General features: G+C 40.1%; 1 protein-coding gene across 2 annotated transcripts in view; it reads left to right on the forward strand.

Moving 5' to 3' along the window:
- LOC130087163 (rab GTPase-activating protein 1) overlaps positions 1-12,412 on the forward strand; it is a 95,989-nt gene extending 83,577 nt beyond the window's left edge. For both annotated transcript variants that reach the window (XM_056253389.1, XM_056253390.1), the window contains 7 exons: positions 1,165-1,257; positions 3,126-3,236; positions 3,378-3,482; positions 4,540-4,623; positions 9,417-9,488; positions 10,637-10,834; positions 12,289-12,412. In XM_056253389.1, coding sequence (XP_056109364.1) covers positions 1,165-1,257; positions 3,126-3,236; positions 3,378-3,482; positions 4,540-4,623; positions 9,417-9,488; positions 10,637-10,834; positions 12,289-12,411 — 786 coding nt within the window. In that variant the 3' untranslated portion in view covers position 12,412. The remainder of the gene's footprint in view (positions 1-1,164; positions 1,258-3,125; positions 3,237-3,377; positions 3,483-4,539; positions 4,624-9,416; positions 9,489-10,636; positions 10,835-12,288) is intronic.
- Positions 12,413-20,874: the final 8,462 nt, after the last annotated feature.

The following is a 20,874-nucleotide window of genomic DNA, read 5'->3' on the forward strand; positions in this document are numbered from 1 at the left end:
TCTTAATTCTCCCACGATTCTGAATACATAACTAAATTACAGCAGTAATTTACTGCTGCACTCTATTTAAAAACATTATTTGATTTTTTCTTAAGAAAACAGTTTGAATGAATGATTCAATGACTCACTTGCTACATTACTGGATAAATCAGTGTTTTTTAATGAATCTCTTGAATGAACAATGACAATATAACAGTCACTTGTCACCAACTTCTGGCGCAATGATGAAATTGATAGAATCTTTATTTGAAGCGTCAAGTTATTTTCAAAGGTGATTCACTTTATTTTGATTGCTACCATATACATCAGTGTTTATATGCGAACTACAAACTTTTATCCCATTACTTCTGTGATAAATTGAATTATTGTAAAACCAAAATAATTTTTTGTCATTTTATTTATAATTAGTTACATTGTTCTTAATTTATTACTGACTGTGTACTGTCTTCAATAAGTTTGAGACGTTTGTATTTATATTAATTGGACTATCAGTTTGTGGCATTGAGAATTGCGAGATTTAAATTTCCTCTACAATTATGGCATAACAAAAATCCTTATTTCCAGCAAAAAAAAAAAAAAAACTATATTGAGAAATGTTTTCATGAAATAAAATTGCTTGTATCAGGATGTTGGTCATATCGCTGACCCCTAGCTCTTGTCGTATTTGAGCAGAAATGAAGATATTTATAATATGTTATCCATATTTATTTTATTTTTATTTGTAATATATTGACCATCTATTGAAAGTCTACTCAACAAAAACTTTCACACATCAAAACCATTCATAAAAACAAAAGTAATAAATCATGCAATGTAATCCAAGTCTTCTGAAGAGACATTGCTTTATATTGTGAACAGATTTAATTAACTAGTGTTAGTTTTTGCTTTGGTATAAAAATGATTAAGAATTGTGAAATTTCAATGTAATATAAAAAGTATGCATCGTAACCTTGTTTGCAACAAAAATGGCTATATCATGAACTATATTAGTCGTGAAATAAAATTGCTATAACGGTTTTGGTCATATCATCGACCCCTAGCTCTTATCGTGTTTTGGCTTATCGCCATCTGGTCTTTGTGGACTTGTTAAGCTATGCCCTGTGTCAAAGTTACACTTTATCATGCCAATACTCTCTTCTGTGTCTTTGTTTTTGTATGTCACAGATCAGTCAGAAGAAGCTGAAGAAGTATGAGAAAGAATACCACACCATTCGAGAGCAACAGGAGCAGCAGGAGGCGCCCATCGATAGATATGAGGTAGATTTATTCTGGGTCTGCTTGATTGTCGGACCGCATGATGCGTCTCTGTCGGATTTACACATCTGCATTCATGACTCTGTGCACATGAATATTTACATGGCTCTTTAGGTTGCGCGTGCGTTTGCCCATATGCGTTAATCTAGCCGTTAGATTTCGTTTTACCCCACAATCAGAACTAGGTTTCTCTTCAGCGCTGAGCTCAAACTCATTTTCCTTCATTTCCATCCTGTATCTTGTGCCATTAGCATATGTGCTTTATGCTTATAATGAGCAGCGATGTGAGACGAGGTTACCGCTGGGCTCCGAGATGAGGAAAAAATGGCCAGATGGATTCCGGATAACGGCGGCCTGCCAGTCAACTGTTAGCCTTAGCCCAGCTCACGAGGAATTACTCTGATCATTTAGGAACTGTCAGTCGTGCACACACACACACACAGAGTAAAAATTCAGTTTGAATTCTCTACAACAAAACTTTGGCTCCTAAATATCACAATTAGAGCATCATTCTAGTTTGCTAGAGTTGCCCAGATCATGCGCTCGTTCAACAACATTAAACTTCTAATTAGTTCTGTTAATAGAAAATGCAACTACAAATAATAAGACATACTTACAAGTTGTGATCCAAGCACAGATTGTCCCGACAAAGTGGAAACTGCTCCATTTCCGGAAGACGTCCTTCGTAAAACGTGCAGCGCACAGATAAACATTGGGATTATAATGTGAAATACATTTGACCCATTCTGAGTTCGTCAGCTTTAGGGAGGTCAAAGAAACGAGTTGTGGGAACTGAACAGCGTCTCTTCGACATAGCAGCAGCTCATCCAGGCCTCGGTTTCCGTATTCCCTGTTAATCGTGTTGCAGTCCAAACGAGCCGTTCGTTGTATCTTGGAAAGTGGATTCTGTGAAATAAAATATCTCCCTTTGGAGTGGGCTTTGAGCTTTTCAACCTTGCAGATCTTTGTTATGCTCAAACAGCAACATTACACACAAACTAAAGTTTAAAAAGTGGAAAAGCCTAATACTGTAGGACCCCTTTAGAGGGACAGCAGCTTAATAAATCTGCTGCTGTGATTTTAATGTAAATCAAACAACAAAGGACAAATATTTTACATTTGATTACTTTCTTCAAACTCTATACCTGAAAACTACTGTTAGAACAACCTGAAAAGCACTGATTATTGCTTTTATTTGAGCTATTTGTATATGGACATTTTGTTCTAATTGTATTACTATGTACTTGTCTTTAAAATTAGTTAATAAAAATAAACAAGTATAGTAATTACAATATGAATGCCTACAATATGAATGTCGAAAAGTTATTTATAAATGTATTCATAAAAGTTAAAGTTATTTATAAAAGTTATTTACAAACTTATTTATAAATGTATTCCTCTTGTATTAATAATATCAAGTTAACTAATTTACATGTCAATCCACTCTTGCACTGAAAAGGCACACTACATGTTGTATTACCTAAATTCAGTCATATTAAACGCACTTAAATACATAAGCTTGTAAATATTTCTGTGTATGTATTATAACCAGCGCTTTTGTGAGATCAAGGAAACGGTTCTATAATGTTAACAGGTTTGGGACTGTTACAGTATGGCATTAACACACATACACATGCACAATACAAACACACACTCGCTATTTAACAGGCTCTTAGTACAATAGCCGGAGGACTGAAAGTCCAGTCAGTGTGTTAATTGCTTTCTGACATATTTCCCTCTAACTGGTCAATTTTTAATCAGGTTTCTTCTCCAAGGTTCCTCGTATTCCCAGCACAGTTAACCATTATAGTGACTGTCACAAGACAGTGACTGAGTCACACACCCGCTCACGCTCTGTGTCTGCTCTGTAGAGAGAAAACCGGCGGCTACAGGACGCTAACATGCGCTTGGAACAGGAAAATGACGATTTGGCTCACGAGCTGGTCAGCAGTAAGATCGCCCTGAGGAAAGACCTGGACAACGTAAGTCTTTCAGGCAGTTTGCCACTTTTGAGGGCATTTTAAAAGTTTGTTCTCATTGCAGGTCTAGCTTTAGCGGTTGGTGACATTCACATGCCTGTGGCCTCTGGCGCATGTTAACACACTCTGCCCTTTTTCCTTTAGGCTGAGGAGAAAGCTGACGCGCTCAACAAAGAGCTTCTCATCACTAAGCAGAAACTGGTGGACTCTGAAGATGAGAAGAGGCGATTGGAGGAAGAGTCTGCACAGGTCGGACACCTCCACTACCATCCAAAACCTTTCTGTACAACTGGTCAAAAAAAAAAAAAAAAAACAGTATTAAAGCGCACGTCCTGATTTTGCCAAGTTAGATGTGTTCCTGGGTCAACATGTTTTGTTGATCCTGGAACATAATTCCTGCCTGGAAATTTGTCAGGTTCTGCATATTGAAGGTGTTCAGAAGTGTTGAACTATTCTTGGTTTCTTTTTCTTCACTATACACTCCAATTCACCCTTTTTAAAAATCTAAAATAATACATATTAATTATAATAAAAATAAATATAATAAATAAAATATATTTTCTCACACTTCTTATTTTTTGTAAGAAGTTAAATTACCCATATGCTTCAGAAATAGCTAATGTCAATGATTTCAGCTAGGTTTAAAAAAAGTTGAATTGCCAAATTCCCAGTGCATTACTACACTACCCATAATCCTTAAGTGATTTCCACCAATCAGAGAAGTCACTTTTACCATGAAACGTTTGTGTGGTGCTTTCTCAATGAAAGTTACATTTAAAAAGACTTATAATCCCTGATTAAGCTGTATTGGATATTTAATTTAATTTAATTTAATAATAATTTAAATATGTATATGTTAATATTATTATTATTTTTTTAAATAATCCAATACAGTTATATAGCTATATATATATATATATATATATATATATATATATATATTCTTACATTGGCACAAGAAACATAAATTACGCATGTCTTTTGTTTGGTAGTGTATTTCCCAATAACCCCATAATGTGATTACATACATATATTTTCTTTATGTCTATATTTTGGATGGAGTGTTCTCAGTGAATGATCCCTGGAGAGGGCAGACTCACGGCATGCTGGATTTGTGCTTGAGTAGATTGCTCTGGTGCCTCTGAGACGAGTCTTACGTTAGTACAGCCTGTGGACACAGTTGTCCTTACACAGACAGGAGATATGTCTCCCAGAGGGGACACTTGGGTCAAATATAGTATTGTTGTGCAATGACGGATTACTTTTTAAGCGAAAAAGAGTGTTTAACTTTCATCTGTGTTTTCAGCTGAAGGAGATGTGTCGGAGAGAACTGGATAAATCTGAGTCTGAGATCAAGAAGAATGGCTCCATCATTGGAGAATACAAACAGGTGAACACACACACACACACACACACACACACACACACACACACACACACACACACACACACACACACACACACACACACACACACACACACACACACACACACACACACACACACACACACACACACACTGTGTCTCCAGTGAGCATGGTCTGCAGTTTCTATTTAAGATTGCTCTGATTTAATGGCCTTCTATCACTATAATGAAGTCCACTATCCCTGCATTTGCTGCATTAAATCCTAAATCAGTTTAAATGTCCCAGCCTCTGTCATATCTCATCTTAAAACACCCCATCGCCCTGTTAAATTACCTTCACAATACACTTAACTGAGACTCTCTATAAATGCGCATCATTTTTACATTTTACACTACATCATTTTTACTCGCCCCGCCAAATGTTTGCCTAATTTATTTTTTACTTTAGTTTTATGTGTGTGACTGACTTATTTCAAGGTATACATTTAATCAGTTCATGCCTTCCCTGGAAATCAAAACCAAGACTTTCATTCCTTTATTTATTCTTGTGCATGTCACTATGTCCTTGTTATCCCTATACCGTTATTAATGGGCTCTTTACCTTTTACTTTTGCTTCATGCATCATAACTTAACTCATCCTCAAGGAAAAGAGCCCATTAGTCTGTAGCAGACTCACTACAATTCATCTGTTGTTTTTAAGGGATCAGGCACACATTTGATCATTTTCTTCTGCTGCTGCTCCTGGCTGGGAGTCTCTGGCAATGCTTTGAACCGGGTAGATAAAGGTTTGGCACACTGATTAGGGTGGGTTTCAGTATCCCAGCTGGCAAGTATGGTATCAATAGCTGCTTTTCCACTGTCGGGCCAGTGTGAGGGCTAACAATGTGCCGGGCGGGACCAAAAGCCTTGGATCTCGAGCTGAAATCAAGCTGCCTTTCGCCCACTTAAGTTAAAACCCGCCCTTAACACGCCTCCCTAGAACAACGTCACACAACCACACCGTTCCACCAGCGGAGTGAAAACTAGCTAGATCGCAAACTGAACATGACAAGCAAACTTTTGGATGTTACACTCCAGCATGTTTGACCAATGATTTATGTTACAGTTGCAGTCATTTTTTATGTGTGTCAGGAGTGCACATCAATCATTCTGAATAAAACTGTTATTAATCATTATCTTACATAAAAAGAGAACACACACTTATTCAGTCGTGCCTGCTTTCATTTATTTATGATCGCAGCAATGCACAGCAATACACATTTAGAAAAATATTGATAAAATGTGTACATCACACCACTTGCACATCATTTTCCACAAATGAATGCGATCTGAAGGGGGGTTGAAGCGATTTCTCCCATCTCACTTTACTTTCAGCCAGAGCAATAGAGGGAGCTCACGAGTTATAGGTTTACCGGAGTGCATGTAATTTATGACATGTATGCGGATGCATTAGTCGATGGATAAACCAAGTCCCACCCTACATTTTTTTTATTTTTGATAATCCATTTCACATCTACTTCACAATACAGAAGATCATATCTTTTGCTACTTAAGTTAAACTGAGCTTTTAAATGGCCTAGAAACAAGTTTGTAATATCTAGTCATGCATCTACACCGCATGCAACATAGAAACTGCAATTTTTTCACAATTTTAAACTGATTCAATTTTAAAATTTGTGTTGCTACTTCTCCTTCAATTGTTTTTTTTTTTATCTTTACCAAAACGGGCTCAGACCAAACTTTTAAATTTTTAATTTTCTACATAAAAACCTAGCTGGCAAAGACACTAAAGAGGAAGTGAGACCTGTTCCATCACAACAACTGTGAAAACATAAAACATTAGATGTTTTGTTGTTACAATTAACATGAGAATACCATGTTACATTGATTGCAATGTTCCCTAATGGACAAAAGATATTGAGCTGTAAATAATGGTAACTAACTTAAAATGGTGTCCTTACAATGTCCAAATGTTGTGCTTGGCCTCAGCTGCGTTTTATTGTAGTTTGGGCCTTTTTTGACACATTTATTGACAAGCGAGTAGAAAGAAGGCAGGAAAGGACAAAGAGGAAAGTGCAGAACAAGTTTTGTGAGTCTGTGCACGTGTACCAAGCACTAAGCCATGGCTCCAACCATTTCCAAGTCTTACATTTCCATTTCCCACCAGAAATAAACCAAAATAGCTGTTAATAGAGCACATTCAATAGACCAAAGGGCTCAATATGCTCCTGTAAACATACAAGTCCAAACTGGAGCAGTTGAACATGCTTGTGTATGGATAAGAGCTGGTCTGATGTGTGAGTGTAGAGGAGAGGCTGGCCTGAAAGTGCTGTATGAGAGCATCTCTGTAAAAATAGTTGAGCTGCTGTCCCTGCAGAACTCATTTTAATGGGGCCGCTGACAGCATGATTCATGGTGGAGCATGATAATGGTGTCCTCTGAGCTGAACCAGCTCTCTCTCTCACACACACACACTCACACTCACGCTCTTATTGCTTGTATGAGGCAGACAACACACAATGAGCGTCAAAGGCCTGCAGGTATCATGCTGGACAGCTTCCTGGTGTGAAATGAACACACATTCACTCATTAGTGTGAGGAGGACAGGTTTAACACATCTGCCGTGAGAAAAACAAACAAAGCTAGAACAAAATTAAAATTCAAAAACGTACATGTAGTAATATTACTCAGTACTTAAATATATATTTACACTAACAATGACACCTTAAAATAAAGTGTAACCAAAACTATCAACCAGCATCAAACCTAAGCCTTGGTTTTACACGTACGCTAGGCTGTGCGTACAGGACATTTCCTCCTTAAGGTGCGCTCTTGCGAAATGTTGTGACCTTTCAGCTGGATTAAAATAACGCAATCTTTAAATCGCAGTATTGCAGCATTGCTGGAAAGTGGAGTAGATTGCATATTTTGAGTTGTGTTTTTTGAAAAGGCGCCACTGAGTGTGACGTCATATTATGGACATTGCAGTGTCCATTGAAATGACATTTACACATGTTGTGCTTCTCAATCGGAGCGCTGCATCCTAGTAAGACTGCGCACCTCGACTGCCACATCATCAAGCCCCGTCCAAAGAATCCTTTGAAGGCATATGGCTTCCTTCATTTGGCTTATTTTTAAGGATGCATCAAGTGTGTCCTTCGCAATCACCCACAATCCTTAGCACACATTCCAATTCACACACAAAAAAGAATGATTGGAAAATGATTCTGCCCTGAGCTTGTCCCATTTCACTACGTAATGCAAGACAAAAAAAATATTTTTGGAGATGAAGGGATTATGTTTTGCTGTAAATTAATCAGTGTAATAGTATTTTCCATAGACTGTAAAAAAAATTCAAAATAAACTAGCCTCCACAGGACTGGACTAGGAAAGACACAGCCTCACTAGGATACAGGCTTCCTTTTGAGAAGCACCTATCCTCAATCTAGCTTCACTGTGGCTTAGCGTTAGCCTGGGAAAACCCAGACAGCTTCCGGCAAATTTAGATTTGCTCTGAAAGTTAGTCTGGCAAAGAGCTCATTCAAGCTCATTTCCAATCCGCCGAAATCGCGGCACCAATCAGAAACGTTGGGGCGGGCTTTACACGATGACGACAGCGCTGGGATTTTGAAGCAGATTTTGTAGCCTACATTACAGAGATGGATGCCGCCGTCGAACATCACTCGTTCGAATCAGCTGTCGCGTCTGTTTTAAGCGACTTGAACGTTTCCTTTTAGTTAAAAACCGAGCAAAGAACAACACTCGGAGATGTTTCTCCGCCGCTCTGCATACGTCATCTCCTTCATCGCTCTGATTGGGTTTAGGTCTATCCGCGACGTCCGTTGGTGACGCCCGTCTGGAAATGATTTGTCTATGACGCTTTGCCAGACCATAACTCAGTTACAACTGAGAATGGTCTGGTTTAAACCAGGCTAGCTTAGCGTAGTACTTCTGCAGATTTCTCTAGCTCTCTTTACACTCGCACAGCACATGCGCCTTTAATTTTCTAGCACAAATTAGTTTGTCCACAAGGTGGCAACACTGACCCAGGCTGTTGCTTCACTGTCTAAAAAAGAAACCGAACATCAACAACAACAACAAACTGACGATTGCTTGTGTGAGATGCATCTAACTCTAGTTTAAACAAGTGCATTTTTTGTCACTTCTGGAGAGAAATAGCTCAGACACTGGTTCAGAATAAAACTCGCTGTGTTCCTGTGCTCGTTCATGATATTAAATGGAGTACACTTTGAAAGGCTACATATTTGGCGTACAGATACAGTAAGTTTTGGTGTCAAAATTATACTTGAGGCTTTAACCACTGTGTCATGGCTCAGATGTGAAACAGAATTCCTCGACAGTAATATTCTGGGGCTGCGTCATCCCTGATCATTCATTCATTATTCATTTGAAGCTACATTCACCCTGATGATGAATGCATGTTTAATGAGGGTCTTCATCAAATTAACTCATGCTGAGTTGATCCAACGACACGTGCAAAGGAGTGATGCGCTGTTGGGAAAGAATGCTTGAACCCCACTGGATTTACTGCAGGTGAAAAACAGCGCGTCCTCCTCACCTGAGCTGTGTGGGCCAGTTAGTGCACTTCCTGTAAGAGCATGCTGGGAGTTCACACAGACAGGGGGGGCGGATGTGATATCCTGTAAGAGGAGAGATAGATGGAAAGATTGTATGTTCCAGTCATGATGATTGACCTTTTACCGTAAGCCTCGTTCTCCCTCTTCTTCTTGAGCGGAAAGCATGTGTGTGAGCCAGAGCGTTACTGACCCTTGACCTCTGTGTGTTTGTGTCTCAGATCTGCTCTCAGCTCAGCGAGCGACTGGAGAAACAGCAGACGGCCAACAGAGGAGAGATAGAGAAGATCCGGGTGGGTGATGACACACACACACACACAGAAGTCCATAGCTTGATGCAGGAGTGTGTTGATTAAAGATATTTGGCCTTCCATGTTGTTTTAGACTAGTGAAAGAAAACATTCACAATACACTTTCATTGCACTTTATGTATTTGCGTCTGTAGATTTCATTTACAAGACACATCTTTAAAAGCTATTTGCACAAAATGAGTTTTATTTTCTAATGCAGAGACTGAGCCAGAAATCTCCAAACCTCCACTTCAGTAGAATTTATGTACACAAAAATGTAGTTTATTCTTTTACTCCTATCTGTATTCTGAAGGGGTTTGTTCATGTCATTCGCTGGATTTGAGATGACATTTTATCCCTTAAAAACATGGGGATTTTTTTTTCTTTCTGGAATGATAAAAAGGATAATTCAAAATCCTCTCCGTAAAAACAAGAATTTTGAATCTGGCTTTATCCAGTGTTCAGGTTTCAGTTCTTAAAATCTATGCAAGTTTGTGCATATTTAATTACATAATGCCTCATTTGCATATTTAAACACAACATTTCAGAAAAATTGTAATAAAAAAACAATGTTTGTGATTCTTAATAGAATGAATCCACTTTCCCCTATTCACCTGGCGTATCTCGCCTTAAAAAAAAGTATATAGAAATTATTGATTGTACTTTACCATGTTTCATAGCTATATAAACATATACATTAATTATTATTTAGGTAATATTGATTGCGCAATTATGTGAGAGACAACTGATTTACAACATAATTGCAAGTCGAAGACAATAATACACACAGTTTATCATGATTATACAACACTATTTGACCACAGAATACTGTGATCGACCAGTCAGAAGAATTTAGTGTTCCAGATCAATGAGTAACAATATATCAATAATATCCCCCTAATCAGACACTAACGACAATTAAAACAAGTGTAATACACTCTCTTCCTGTAACTCATTTCGATATGTAAATGATTTGGTAATAGCCGTCTAATAAGCAGGATGATGTACGACCTGCGCCTCATTATTGCTTGGCTGACTGTCCTGATCTCCGGCTGTGCTTTATTTAGTGTAATAACCAGCCGAGTTATGCCTGTGGTTTGGCCATCGCCAGGCTTGTGAGGTTTGACGTGTGTGTGTGTGTGTGTGTGCAGATGAAGGTGGAGGGCTGTGAGAAGTGCAGTAGTCTCTTCAGTAAGGAGGGTCGTCTGAAGGCTCTCAGCGCTCCTAAGGAAGGCAGTGAGGAGGACATGGACGAGGAGAAGGAGGCGCTGAAGAACCAGCTGAGAGAGATGGAGCTGGAGCTCGCACAGACCAAACTACAGCTGGTGGAGGCCGAGTGCAAGATACAGGTACACAGACACGTCCTACACACTCACACACACTGCAGACTGCCTTTAGGACATAGGGGAACTTTTAGACTGTCCTATGATTGGACACATGTACACATCCATCAGCGAGGTGTCCTTTAAATGACACTTCTGTTCAATTAATGCTTATGATTTAGGGCCCTTTCACACCTACCTTGTTTGGTCCGAATCAAAATTACAGGTGTGAGACCTCCCCCGGATCACGGTCCGGACCAAACAGATGAAATTTGGTCCGACGAAAAGAGGTAGTCTCGGTCCGGATCAAACTGAACGAAAGTTTGGTTCGTTTCCAGTGTGAGAGCATTTCTGCATGGTTCGGACTTTCGGACCTTTTACAGGAAGTTCCGGTGGTTCCCGCATAGCCGAAAAAACAGAAGGTGGCAGGAAAAATGAGCCGTGGTAGGCTAGCACATGGGGAGAGGAGGAGACAAGGTTTTTTATTGAAGTATGGTCTGATGACATAATAAAAAGTCAACTTGCAGTCTTCTCCTCCTTTCCTGCCGGCGACGATAAAATGTTCGCACGACGAGGACGTTCATTAGGCGCTAGCCTTGTGTATAGTTGGTGCTGCAGGTAATTATGCCATAAAAATAACAATATAGTTGCAACGATATGCGTCTGTTCATTCATGTTGTCAAAGTTACCCGCCGAATTGACAACACGCTGACGTCAGACGCACGTCCATTTACAAAACCAATCAATGTCAGGATGCAGCCCACATAGATGATGGCGACAGGATGCAAGTATGTCACGTAAAGTTCTTTAGTGCGCTCGCATAATTGCAGTGTGAAACCAAACCAAAACTTTCTGAAAGTATCAAATGTATCAAAACGTGAACTTTGGTTTGGACCTTGGTGCCGACTTTCAGGTGTGAAAACGCCCTTAAAGACAGATACAATAATAATACAAATGTTTTAACCCTGTTAAATTAGTTTCTTCTATTAGTAATAATTAGTTATTAGTTATTGGCATTATTTGCAGATCAAGATCAGACTCTTTGCGTTAAAGTGTGCAAAATAAGGCTTGAAAGTTTAACAAATTATCAATAAAACTCTTGTTGTTCCAAACCTACAAGACTTTCGTTCATCTTGGACACAAATTAAGATTTTTGTGTTTTTTTATGAAAGCTGAGAGATTTCTCTACTTCCACTAAAAGTCCATTCCACCGAAACATTGATGCTTCAACATTGAAGGTCATAAAGTAAAAGAAGTTCATTGTAAAAGTAGTCCATATGAACGGTCTGGTTTAATCCAAGTCTTCGGAAGAGACATAATTACTTTAAATAAACAGATTGAATTTAGGCTTATAAATATTGATATTCAGTGCAGTTTATACACACACACACATTGTTTGAGATTGTTGTTACTGTCCCTATAAGTTTACAAGTTCAGCTGAAGTCATTTTGAATAAAGCGTGAGCTTAATGTCTTCTTTAGGATCTGGAGCATCATCTGGGTCTGGCTCTAAACGAGGTCCAAGCAGCCAAAAAGACGTGGTTCAACAGGACGTTAACCTCCATCAAGACTGTGACAGGAGCTCAGGGCAAAGAGAGCGTCTAACAGGACCAGACGTCCCCAGCCCACATCATCATCTCCCCCGCAGCCGGAACAGTGCGAACAACATGACTTCTCTCTCTCCTTTTTTTTTTTTTTTTTTTTTTGTAAAAACTTTACTTCTAGGGTACCAGCGACCCCATTTGAAACACAAGTACGTACTTACTGAGTTACAAGACTTTAACGCTAGTGTTTCTACTACTGATGTTAAACACAGGACTGGGGCGTATAGCTGACTGAACTGTCTTCTGGGGGATATTAACATTTCTATCTACTGACCTACTCAAGACTACTTGCACAAACACAGTCCGAGTCAACACAAGGTACGTTATCCGTTATTGTGACAGGAGACGTGTTAATGGTGTGCATGTGCACGACTGAGGTCCGCTTTTATTGTACAGTGTATGCGTGGGTGTGTGTGTGTGTGTGTGTTGGCCAATATTGGGGTTCTCTGAGGAAGACTAAAAACAGGAAGTAGACAGGTAGCACACTGTACAGTGAACGTTTAATTAGATTCCTCCTCAAACCACTAGCTGGCGCCCTTCTGATATTAGCGGAAGCAAATGGTATATGATGGGATACAGGCATTGTGAATATGAAGGGCTGCTTGTGTATCTGAAAGGTTAAAGGTCGCTGTTGATCATGGCTAACAGGAAGCACTTATGCAGTGAGCACACGCTCTGATCGGAAAGCACATCTGGAGGTAACGGAACCTGTGTGTGTGTGTGTGTGTGTAATGGACTCTCTGAGGGGAAGGTCTTTGCACCTTACAGTCATATTTATATTGATATCAAACTTGCTCGAGTTATTGTCGTTGTTAAAGAAGGTCCTTGAGGCCTCTTAAGACAAATAGGCCGTTCTAAAAGGCACTGGGTTGTAAATAAAAAAAGCATATGATTTTTTTTGGGGGATTAATTTTTATATTTCAACTATTTGGTAACTGTACTAATGTTGCCTAATTGTACTGTGCTACAGATTATTACTCATGTTTTGCTTTTGTCTTAAATTTCAAACTGCTGTCTCATCATTACATGCCAAATGTACCTTTTACCCAGCATTACATGCGTGTGGACATGGTAATAGTGTAGGATGCGTTGTATACTTCCATGAATTTCAGTATAAACCTCTGAACACGTCTCCTGCCGTCTTGTGTCTGTTCTTCATGTATGAGACTCTCCTTCACAAAGGTTTGGAAAAATAAGTCATTAAGTTACATTTTTGGCATTGCTAATTGTTTCCTGGACTCATTTAAGACATGAGTATGGAATATTTTCAAAACATTAACACAGTTATAACAATTGAAGAAAAAGAAAACAAAAATCAGCTTATGTCAACATGCATGACTTTGTTTTATTTTTTAAATGTGATAAAAATGTCTCTCTCATTACAAAAATGTCCTCATCAATAATTTACAGCTGTTTCATCAACTGACCTGGAAACTAACATACATGAATATTTACAGGCAGTGTAATCAGCACTAACTCCAACATACCTGATCAATTACAACAGGACATACTGTTATCAGACACCAGAATCAGTCATTTAGTAAGAATACATTTTAATTCTTACAATCCCTAAACACGAGAAGAGGACGGTATCTTTTACCTTAGGTTACAAAACAATATTACCCAGGCTAACATAAGTTTGTGAGAGTATAAAGCCACCAGATATATGCAACTAGTTAAATTTACTTAATTATCATTTATTTCCATATTTAAACATTGCCACATCAGTAAAAAGGGGATGACAAATTATACAATTCATATAAATAATTCAATTCATAACATATTTACTCAAGTATGATGTCATCAAATTTCTAGATTTCTGAAATGAAAACCGTACAAAAATGGGGACAATTCATGATTTGTGTATTTAAATCAATATAAATGTCATACATCCCTATATAGAATTATCTGAATCACACAACATTTATACATATTTGAATGTACTTTAATACAATACACTTAATGCTTAAAGTACAATATGTTAAGCATTCTATTTATTTCCTATAACATTGTCTAATGCATCATCGTCCTGCACATGCTAAACATATCTGAAGGTGTTAGTTTAAAAGGAAATTCACATTGTTCTTGACGGGGGCATTTTTCCCATTGTTACCCTATAAAATGTGTGTTAAGATGCTCCTGAATCGAGAAATCCTGCTATTGTGGCGGCACCGGTGATCAATGAATATTTATGAACACATGCTACTTGACTTCCCGCACGGTTTCCATTCCAAATCTGCTCTATAGACCTTATTCAGAGCGCTGAACAAGTGCCATGACGGGTATGAAAGCGAGGCTGTTGCTAAGTGCCAGTTCACAGGTTTCCTTAATACTGTATTTCAACCAGCTTCGATAGACTTAACCACTGATCATGTGACAAGTAAACACTCATAGTGAAATGGCTGTCCTTCAGCGTGTCTTTTTATATCATTATGCTTGTTTATTAGCATGGAATGCTAACTCTTTAAATAGGCACGTGGTCCAGTAAAATTATCGCCCTGGGATGATGTGCTAAACAGGTTTGGGAATCCTGTTACCGGGAGTTACCTGACATCAGTACAAACCTAAACGTCAGCGCTGATGAAACCAAACTCCACAGCTCACTTGTCACTCGCAAGTGAACTCATTTGGAGGAAGGGAATAGGGATGGCACTCATTTACCCAGAGCCTGACCAGTTCATGCTTGAATACCTCAACCCATCCCCAGTGTGGCTCCAACTCTGCCCAGGTTTCGCTGACACAGGCCTGGTGTTCTGCTTGCTCAGTCATCCAAAATAGCTTCCAATGGAGGTGAGGAGCAGCTGCAGAGGGGGCAAATCTGCAATGGTTTTCCCAGATGAGAGGTGTCCAATAAACAGCTGGGATCTCTTACATTCTGGCAACATGAATGATGTCCAGTGTAATGCTCAAATACTGTCTTACCTCGCCATGGCTCAATGCATGTTAACAGCTCAGAGGAGGCCAGTCTTATGGGTCTGTTCCCGCCTCAGACCTGACTTTGGTGTGGAAGGACCTCAATGTAAAGCAAAAACTTGGCTGTTGGACACCGTAGAGCTGATTTCTTACCAAAAGTGTAGTAAGATGAGGAGCAGGACTCCTGTCATTTCATCAGTGCCTGTCATCCAACACCAACATTCCCCGGAATGTTCTATCCACACTGATCCCATGTCAAGTGTGGGTTACCAGAGACTGACCCTTTCAAACCCCAAGGACCCACACATGTATCACACAGACATCCCAAACTCCCTTATCTGATCCTTTTGAGTTGAGAGCACTCAGTCACTCTTGCAATCCCAAACCTCATCAAGTGATTGGGCTACAGTTTGTCGTTGTCAAAGACCTAAAACATCACTGATGTCATCTAATCCCATGGAATTTCATACACTCCAGTCAGCGTGATTTACGGGACTGTTTGCTCTCCTTGCTGGACATGATTTGTATGGATTTGCATTCTTCAGATCGCTCATTTCACCCTTGCTGCAAGGCAGAAGCTTGTCGCCCTGCTCATATTACAGACCCATCAATGTTAAAGTGCGCACTTTACACAACTAATCTCAGACTAGGTGCATCAATTACAAGATCATTCCCATCCCAGACAATTATTATCCCAGAATTAGGCCCTGTCCCAAATGGCACACTTCATTATGCACTTACGGTCTTGTGGACTTAAAATGGCTGTCGCGTGTCCATTAAGTCCACGAGACCGCAGGGTGTCACATTTGTCATTTTAGGTTTCACAAGGGTGCTCACGAGTGCCCCCTTTGCAGTCGATATGCGCCCTCAATGCGCACTTTTGCCAGACTTCTCCCCGACAGTCAAAGCAGAGTTACATCACAAAAGTGGGGACTTGTAGGAAGATCGCAAGTGTTTAGGGTACAATTTGGGACAGGGCCTTACAAGTCATGTGACAACATGAATAGCACACCCAAATAGCACACCAAACCCTCATTGTCTTCCGAGTCCACACTTTCATGAAGGAATGCTGCTTTGACTGTCAGTGACACAAAGTGTGGCCAGAAGTGCCTGCAAAGGGGGAACTTGTGAGCATTCTTCTGAAACCTAAAATGACAAAAGGTCATCGTGGAGATAATGGACACACACATGCAATGGCCAGAGTAAGGGTCCCTTCACACAGAACAACTCAGGACAGCAGCGGCGTCCCAATTCAGAGGCTGCATCCCTTTAAAGGACACATTCAAAGGCTGATTGTGTCACAGCGCCGTGACGGAGGTTGTCCCAAATCGAAGGCTCCTCCAAATGCGTCCTTCGTTTCCCGGGCAATGAAGGATACAACAGATGGATCCTTCGCGGCCTTGCACACCTCTGAATTCATTGTGCGCCAGTGATAGGATTTTTTTTTTTTTTAAGAAATTACCAATTACACTAAGTATTTGGTTTCAATTTATTCAAATATCTAATGATACAAATGTAAAAACAATTTTAAAAAACTACTTTAAAGGGATTCAAATGTTGACTTATCTTACTAAGGTGTGATTTTATGTAGTCTATATGGTAACACTTTACTTGAAGGGCTGTGCATAAGACTGACATGACACCTTCATAATCATGACGAGACATGAATATGAAGGAGGTTTTATGCATGTTTATGACAACTGTCAATAAGTGTCATTCACTCAATTATGACATTTTGAATGCAAATATGACATTGTTTGAGATGTCTTTATGACAACTTGACATAAACCAATGCATCATAACCTGTCAGTGTCTTTGTCATGACAACTTGACATTACCAAGACAACATAAATTGTCATAAACATGACACAGCAGATTGATTATTATGGGTTAACATTACATTAAACTGTCATGTGGTTGGTTTTGACATTGGCTGTCATGAGGCCATTATAACATTTTAATGACAAATTCAATTTGTACCACTGTAGTTGAGGTCAAGAAAAATATTCATGACACAGTCATAATGGCCTCATGACAGCCAATGTCAAAACCAACCACATGACAGTTTAATGTGATGTTAACCCATAAAGCTAATAAGTGGTTTCTTACGTTTGATAATTAATCTGCTATGTCATGTTTATGAGAGGTTGTGTTGTCTTAGTAATGTCAAGTTGTCATGACAAAGACACTAACAGTTTATGATGTATTAGTTTATGTCAAGGTGCCATTACCAAGACATCTCAAACAATGTCATATTTGAGCGAATGACACTTAATGACAGTTGTCATAAACATGCATAAAACCTCATGTGTCATGTCATGATTATGAAGGTGTCATGTCAGTCTTGTGCACACCCCTTCAAGTAAAGTGTTACCTCTTTATTATGTACATAAATGGACCATGGTGAACAAATTTAGACAGGTTGTGAAGCCTGTAATGTTTTTAGACAGTTTAATATAACTTTAAAAAAAAGTCCAGTACAAACGTTACTGTCATTCATCAATGGCAGCTGTCACAGTTGCTAGGCAACAAGAGCCATCCTCTGTAGGCTAGACCATCCCATTTAACAACGCTCAGTCCGAACCTCAGAGACCTCGAAGGCGTGGTCTTTGAAGTCTGCGTCCTTCAGCCTCTGAATTGGGATACAGCTAGTGACTGACGGACATGTTTGACCATTGCACTCGTCTTTTGCAGAATCTCGTGCATGAGACAGCGTTCTGAAACCAGCGCCTTGCTTTCTAGGCCTTCTATTCCACCAACCTGCGTCTCACATTTTTAAATGCAAAAACACGTTCTTTGTGTATAGCCAGCCACTAAGTCCACAAGACCGCAAATGCACTTGAATTGTGTCAATTGGGACAGGGCCAAGGACGTTTAAGAGCTTGCTCTCCTTGCTGGCCCCAAGTAGCACCTCATTGCAGTACACGAGATCCAGGGGGTGGAGTTGGATCCACATCTAAGGGGTTGAGATGGGTAGGGTTAGGGATCAGGGGGTGGAGATGGGTAGGATTAGGGGTGGGGTTAGGGATCAGGGGGTGGAGATGGGTAGGATTAGGGGTGGGGTTAGGGATCAGGGGGTGGAGATGGGTAGGATTAGGGGGTGGAGATGGGTAGGATTAGGGGTGGGGTTAGGGATCAGGGGGCGGACATGGGTAGGATTAGGGGTGGGGTTAGGGATCAGGGGGTGGAGATGGGTAGGATTAGGGGGTGGAGATGGGTAGGATTAGGGGTGGGGTTAGGGATCAGGGGGTGGAGATGGGTAGGATTAGGGGTGGGGTTAGGGATCAGGGGGCGGACATGGGTAGGATTAGGGGTGGGGTTAGGGATCAGGGGGTGGAGATGGGTAGGATTAGGGGTGGGGTTAGGGATCAGGGGGTGGAGATGGGTAGGATTAGGGGGTGGAGATGGGTAGGATTAGGGGTGGGGTTAGGGATCAGGGGGTGGAGATGGGTAGGATTAGGGGTGGGGTTAGGGATCAGGGGGCGGACATGGGTAGGATTAGGGGTGGGGTTAGGGATCAGGGGGTGGAGATGGGTAGGATTAGGTATGTAAGGTGGGAGGAATTGGATCTGGATCCAACTCCTCCCCCTGGATTTCGTGTTCTACAGTGAGGACAATCTTGCTGGCCCAGCACTCCCTCGCTCTTTTCACGCTCTTCCAACTCACAATTTCATTGGCTGTTGCTCATTGCTACCCTCTGTCTTATTGGAGACAGTGCACATACCCAACAACTGGTTGGCTAGATTAAAACAAGCATGACATTTATTCTAGCATATTCGACCTCTCTGATCAATAACGGACAAATTCCACGAACTGGGACATATAGTTAGAAATTCAAAATACGACACAGCAACAAGCTTCTGTCTTGTAGAGCACTAGACATAAAGGCAGAATGGACAGAACAAAATACACCACACATCAACAAGTTTTTATATATTTATTTAAAAAAGAAAAGTTTACACTTTATAGAGATTTAGCACTTTTATTTTAAAAGCATAAATTATGGCAAAAAAAAGTGACAGACAAACCACTATAGTATTTTCACAACTAATAGTTTATAATTTGATACCACGGCTAGCAAACATCTACTGCTGTCATGTTCAAGCACTGCTCGCTCACAGAAGTTGTGCACAATCACCACTTCACATTATATTGTTACCCTTTATAATATCTCAAATCTAGATCTTTTTTCTTTATATAATTTGTCAAGTTACATAAAAGTTGTGATATGGATAACTGAGAATCCCGCAGACTGCTTTCATTCGCAGTCTGACTCAGGAGTATTTACAGAATCATGGAAGAGCTCACAAGCAAGGATTTGCCCATGCTCGTAAGTTACAAATTAAAGTAAATAAACGTAAACAATGGGTATAAGCACACACACCCCCCACCCCCAAAAAAATACACACACAAAATCACATGAGTATTTTTTATCATATAGGTAAATAATTCATATCAGTGATTTTGGATGCGTCTACAAAGATGCAGTTAGCTCTTCTATGAAAGTACATTCTACTACATAAATACATTCCAAACCTAAACACGGCTCTATTGCTGGTTCAGTCTACGGGGACTTCGGCGTCCCGGCTCGCGCGTGAACCAGCTCAAATGACGGCCATCCCCATCTGCCCCACTTCATATGCAGGGGGAGATCGGAGACGAGGAGAAAACATTACTTTTAGCAATTCATTTTGCAAAGCTTGCTCAATCTGAAACCGGATCTATATCTCTGCACTTGCATCGCAAGCTCGCAAATTGAATTTCCAGCTTTTCTCAACTCCAGTGCCACACACAAGTCCCTTTCTTTCACGACAGGACAAATATTCCACCACTTCAGTCTGCTCGTATCGATTAAGCACAGACGTTATAAAGTGTCTCTAACCTAATGGTTATCAATCTGTTGCTAAGTGAGAGTAGGCTACTAAATGAAAAACACCAAATCTAGTCAGTCAATCATCATTTAAATACATGAAACTAAAATATATGGTGTTTGGATTTAAAATGGTGTATTGGTCAATCAGAGGCAACAGTCCATTCAACCATTCAGTGCCAATGTTGTGATTTTAATCCAGATTTCTTTCTAAATGAAGAGTTTTTGCTACTGTATAAGTGGGGACTTGAACCTGCATTACTCATGTGAGCTCCAAGATGTCTATAGCACATATATTAACTGCTGCATCATGGCTCCGACAAATGAACCAAAGTGTGCTAAAACAGGAGAAGCGGATGCCATATCTGGAAAGTGGCGTTTAACATCTACCTGAGTAGAGCCGATGAAGTGGCGTACAATCGTATGCCTATCGTGGGGCCCCGCCCACAAACGGTGACGTCATACACGAGTCGGCAAACGGAATCGGAAATAAAACGAACTTTTGATGGCTCCCTGGAAATCAAGCCTGGTTTATTTTAATCAGATGTTCTCTTGCGGATCTTTCATTGGAATTTTATTTCATACATCACCTCGACACTTAATTTGACAGGAGATGCAGCTGTGCAAACGTCTTCTCCCATCCCTCGCTACGATAGACCGCTGAGATACAAACGCAGCTGA

This window comes from Rhinichthys klamathensis, unplaced genomic scaffold (assembly GCF_029890125.1).
Source record: "Rhinichthys klamathensis goyatoka isolate OS25496 unplaced genomic scaffold, OSU_Roscu_1.1 h1tg000104l_1, whole genome shotgun sequence".
In the NCBI taxonomy this organism is placed as follows: Eukaryota; Metazoa; Chordata; class Actinopteri; order Cypriniformes; family Leuciscidae; genus Rhinichthys; species Rhinichthys klamathensis.